The sequence below is a fragment of the Eimeria maxima genome, genomic scaffold, assembly GCF_000499605.1.
Source record: "Eimeria maxima Weybridge genomic scaffold, Emw_scaff1211, whole genome shotgun sequence".
In the NCBI taxonomy this organism is placed as follows: Eukaryota; Apicomplexa; class Conoidasida; order Eucoccidiorida; family Eimeriidae; genus Eimeria; species Eimeria maxima.
Genome location: NW_013564222.1, coordinates 1 through 5000, shown reverse-complemented (window position 1 = coordinate 5000; position 5000 = coordinate 1). Strand labels below are relative to the sequence as shown.

General features: G+C 56.1%; 2 protein-coding genes across 2 annotated transcripts; one reads left to right on the top strand and one right to left on the bottom strand.

Annotated features, from left to right (window-relative positions):
• Positions 1–178: 178 nt before the first annotated feature.
• Positions 179–3127, bottom strand: EMWEY_00049970 (hypothetical protein, conserved; the record flags this gene model as incomplete). The annotated part of the gene is made up of 2 exons (XM_013479545.1): positions 179–683; positions 843–3127. The coding sequence occupies 2 exons, from the start codon at positions 3125–3127 to the stop codon at positions 179–181; spliced, it is 2790 nt and encodes a 929-aa protein (XP_013334999.1).
• Positions 3128–4296: 1169 nt separating this feature from the next.
• On the top strand, positions 4297–4955 carry EMWEY_00049960 (hypothetical protein; the record flags this gene model as incomplete). Its single annotated transcript, XM_013479544.1, has 3 exons — positions 4297–4398; positions 4615–4732; positions 4879–4955. Coding segments are annotated over 3 exons (297 nt in total), but the record flags the coding sequence as incomplete, so codon positions are not given.
• Between the last annotated feature and the right edge of the window lie 45 nt (positions 4956–5000).

Below are 5000 nucleotides of genomic sequence, written 5' to 3'. Positions count from 1 at the left end.
CCCTAAACCCTAATTTGTTTGCTGTTTGTTTTTTGCCAAGAAGATACACTGCATGCAGTTAGCCAAAAGAAAACACTAAACCCTAAACATATTCTGTCTGCGCGCTGCTGCTGCTGCAGCAGGTGCAGCAGCAGCAGCAGCAGCGGCTGCTGCTGCTGCTGCAGTAGGAAAAAATCTCTTAGAAGATCTTGGATAGTTTGTTTGTTTTCTTAGTGGGTAGCATCCGCTCGAGCATCTTTTGCTGCTGCTGCAGCTCGCGCTGCTGCTGCAGCAGCAGCTGCTGCTGCTGCTGATAATGCTCATGTACCCTATGCCCCTCTGTTGCTGTCCCTTGGTGTCTTCTACAATTTGCTGCTGCTGCTGCTAGCTGCTGCTGAACCTCTTGCTGCTGCTGCTGCAGCTGCAGCAACTCCCGACGCATCTGCTGCTCGTCAGCCTTCTTATACTTCTTGTGCAGCTTCTGCTGCAGCTGCAGGTCCTGCTGCTGCTGCTGCTTCTCCAGCTCATCAGCAGCAGCTGATGCAGCAGCAGCAGTCTGCCCGACCCCACGAATAAGCCTGAAGGCACCATCACCCTCCTCAGCAGCAGCAGCAGCAGCTGCTGCTGCTGCTGCCTTTTTTGCTGCTGCTCGCTTTACTCGCGGGCATCGTATGTAATCCAGAGAATAACCCGAAGGTAATATCCTGCAGCAGCAGCAACAGCAGCAGCAGCAACAGCAGCAGCAGATACACACCACATATAGGGAGAAAAAACAGCAGAAACAACAGCAGCAACAGCAGCAACAACAGCAGCAAAGTAAACAACTGCAGCAGCAAAGACGGCAGCAGATCCATGGGCCTCACTCTATAGGCAGAGGATTGAGCAATACTTCTTGCTGCTCTTGCTGCTGCTGCTCCCCCTGCTGCTGCTGCTCCCCCTGCTGCTGCTGCTGCTGCTGCTGCTGCTTCTGCTGCTGCCGCTGCCTCTTGCCTATACACTCCCCTGGTTTATAGCCACAGCGCTGCATTATGCGCAGCCCTACACCACTGGTGTGCAGCATCCATACACCGAAGTAGCTGCTGCTGCTGAGGGGGCAGCAGCTGCTGCTGTCGTTGCTGCTGCTGCTGTTGCTGTTGTTGTTGTTGTTGCTGCTGCTGCTGGTTCCTGCGCGCCGAGCAGTGTCTGTGCTGCGCAACGGCTGCCACCAGCTGCTCCTAGGGCAACGAGGAAGCCGCCGCAGCATCTCTGCTGCTGCTGCTGCTGCTGTCTTCCCTAGCAGCTGCTGCAGCCGCTGCACCTTTTGCTGCTGCTGCTGCTTCTCACCCTCGGATATCTCCCCGTCACTTCCTTCCATCTCTACAGCCACATCCGACTCGCTGCTGCTGCTGCTGCTGCTGCCGCTGCTGCTGCTGCTGCGGATGCGGTGCACCTTAGGACGCTGGGCTTCCAAGGCTGCACCCGCCTGCTGCTGCTGCTGTTGCTGCTGTTGCTGCAGTGCAGGGAGCAGCTGCTGCAGCCTACAGAGATACACTTTCCCTCTGCTACCTGGTGCGTTGCTGCTGCTGCTGTTGCTGCTGCTGCTGTTGTTGTTATTCTCGCTGCTGCTATCCAACCTGACGCGGGCAAACCACGTATACTGCTGCTGCTGCTCCTGCTGTTGCTGCTTCTGCTGCTGTTTCCGCGCAGCAGCCCCTGACAGAGGCAACATTGCAGCAGCAGCAGCAGCACTTTCATCTGCTGCTGCTGCTGCGGCTGCATTTCTCCTCTTGCGCAGCAGCAGCCGGAGGGTGCCTTGCTGCCACTGCTGCTTCCTCACTCGGACGAGCACCTGGCTGCCTCGGCCTACCACTCCTTGCTGCTGCTGCTGCTGTTGTTGCTGCTGTTGCTGCTGCTGCTGCTGCTCAATGCATTTACGGTGGGAGAATGTGACAATTGTAGCAGCGCATGCAGGCAGCAGCACGCCGTGTCTCCAGCGGCAGCTGGCTCCATAAGGACATGCTGCAGCAAGCTCCTGCAGGGACAAGGATGCACCTGCTGCTGTTGCTGCAGCAGCAGCAGCAGAAGCAGCTGTGCCGTCAGGAACGAGCTGCAGACCTGCTGCAGCTGCTTCTTCGCGCAGAGAAGAGCACTCAATACGCCGTTGCGTCACTTGCTGCTGCTGCTGTTGCTGCTGCTGCTGCTGTGTAGCAGTTTCTGCTGCAGCTTGGAATGCAGCAGCAGCAGCAGCAGTTGCAGCAGATATATGACTGCATGGTGCCTCATGATCCTCCATTGGGCAGGCAGGAACCACCAGCAGCAGAGGTTGCTGCTGCTGCTGCTGCTGTTGCTGCTGCTGCTGCTTCTCTTGCTGCTGCTGCTGTTGCTGCTGCTCGAGAAGCAGCGCTGTACGGAGGTCGCATCCTCCGGAAGGCAACGCCTCACAGACAGCATCGAAGTCATCGTCATCGCTGCTGCTGCTGCTGCTGCTGTTGCTGCTGCTGGTGCTGCTGCTGTTGCTGCCCAGCAGCAGCCGCTGCAGCAAAGGAGTGCTGCTCACGACAGCTCGTATTCTGCCGTATTGCAGCAGCACCTGACCGCTGTCTTGCATAGAAGCAAAGACACAGAGACTGCCTTCTTTTGTCTTGCTGCTGCTGCTGCTGTCGCTGCTGCTGCTGCTGCTCTTGCTGTTGCTGCTGCCTGAGCCCGAGTCGGAGGCGCCGCTGCTCAAGTCGCCGTCGGAAAGACTCATTGCTGAGTCGCTGCTGCTCCCTTCCTCGTCATTCTGCTGCTGCTGCAGTTGCTGCTGCTGCTCTTCCTGCTGCATCTGTAGCAGTTGCCTCTGTACCTGTAGCCGACGTGACTCCAGTAGCGAAGTCTTCATTAGCTCGAGTGCTGCTGCTGTGTCTGCTGCTGCTGCTGCTGTTGCTGCTGCAGCCTCCTTTATCTCGCTCTTCTCCTCCTCTGTGCTGCACTGCTGCAGCACCTGTTCCAGCGCCTGCTGCTGCTGCTGCAGCTCAGCGAGCTGCTGCTCTGCAGCATCTATTTCCTGTCGCAGTTGCTGCTGTTGCTGCGCGTCCTCATCAGTCCAGGTGGCTGCATCGGAAGCAGCAGCAGCAGCAGCAGCATCTGCTGCTGCTGTTGCTGCTGTTGCAGCTACTTTGTTATCCATAGTTACAGGCTAAGCCAAGGAGGGTTCGTGAGACCCCTTGTGTTGGTTGTTGCTGCAGCAGCAGGAGCTGCTGCTGCTGCTGCAACAGCAAGATCTGTTGCAGTGACTCATTGAAGGTCGAAGCAGGCTGCTGCATCGAGACACTCGAGCAGTACCAGCTGCTACTGCTGCTGCTGCAGCAGCAGCTGTTGCTGCTGCTAGATAGATGTCTCGAGAAGAAAAGGAAAAAAAAATCTGCAGCTAAGTCTTCTTCCTTGTTGTCAGTATAAAAGTTGTTAAGTATAAGATATTTACTTATTAAGAAGCTTCCTTTTGCTGCTGCTGCTGCTGCATGCATGCAGTTTGCTGCAGCAACAGATACGGCTGCAGCAGCAGCCGAGGCCCCAGCAGCAGCAGCCAGCAGGTGGACAGCGGAGCAGCAGACCCCACGCAGCAGCAGCAGCTGCTGCTGCTTGCCGAGGTTAAGCAGCAGCAGCAGTCAGGCAGCAGCAGGACAGCAGCAGTTAGATGTAATACGAATAGGATTTAAATGATAATAATATTATGTTTAATTATTTATTAAAATAAAGGAGCGACAACTACAGGCAGCAACTGCAACCCGCTCTTGCTGCTGCTGCTGCTGCTGCTGGAGGCACCGCTGCGGCGTCTGTGAGGTGCAGCAGCAGCAGCAGCAGCAGCAGCGGCAGCAGAGGCAGCAGCAACTCGGACGCTCGGGAATTATCAGAGAGCTCCTGGCAGCCTCTTTTACTGTCTTTGTGTAGCACCAGCACTGATTTGCTGCTGCTCCCGGCTCCGCAGCAGCAACAGCAGCAGCAGAAACGGCAGTAGCCGCAGCAGCCGCCGCAGCAGCAGCAAACGCCACAAGCAGCTGTCGTCTTTGTCGCTGCTAAGAACGTTTTTCCGTCTGCATCACCCTTTAATTAGAACAAGAGGGATCGATTCTTTGCCTACAGGAGGCTTCCTGACTCTAGTAGCAGCAGCAGCAGCAGCAGCAGCAGCCGCAGCAGCAAGCCCATTATACCCCTCACAGCAGCAACAGCAACTGCCGGACAGCCTTCTGAGGCTTTTGTCTGTCATTATTAGACGCTTCTTATTCTTAGTCGGACTCCTGCATTTACAGAAGCAGGGTTGCAGCAGCAGCCGCAGCAACAGCAACAGCAGCAGCAACAATGCCGAGCCGCAGCAGAAGCCGCAGCAGAAGCCGCGGGAGAGACTCTCGAGTCTCCGAAGCAACTTCTTCTGAGGCTCGAACTTCAGAGGCCCGCGAAGAGGTACGCCAGTTGTCTACTACTGTTGCTGCTGCTGTTGCTGCTGCTCGCTGCTGCTGCCGCTGCAGCAACAGCAGCAGCAGCAGCAGCTAATAGGTTTGTGGGTTTGCCTGTATTTTGTAGATGTTGGAGGGATTATATTGTTAGACAATAATTAATGCGCATCTCACCTCTAGTCTGCCTAGGGTTTAGGGTTTAGGGTTTAGGGTTTGTGTACAGCGGCGTCGTAAGCGGCGGACTGGTTGGGATGTTGGTGGCGGTGGCGAAGCAGCAAACCCTGCCGATCCAGCAGCAGCAGCAGCAATTGCTGCTGCTGCTGCTTCTCGCATTAATTCAGGTAAGGGATGTTGTGTCTATAGTTGCTGTTCCTGCTGCTGTTGTTATTCTCGTTGCTTCTTTTGCTGCTCCGTTTGCTGCTGCTGCCTACTACTCAACCTCTAGGGTTTAGGGTCTAGGGTTTAGGGTTTAGGGTTTGTGTTGCAGGGACGATGTACACCCCAGCATTGGGTGCAGCAGGCATAGGCCTAGCAGGTCGTTCCCCACAGGCTCCCCACCCATCAGTAAGCCCCAGCAGCAGCACCAATCCCCCTCCCCCTCCCTCGGGG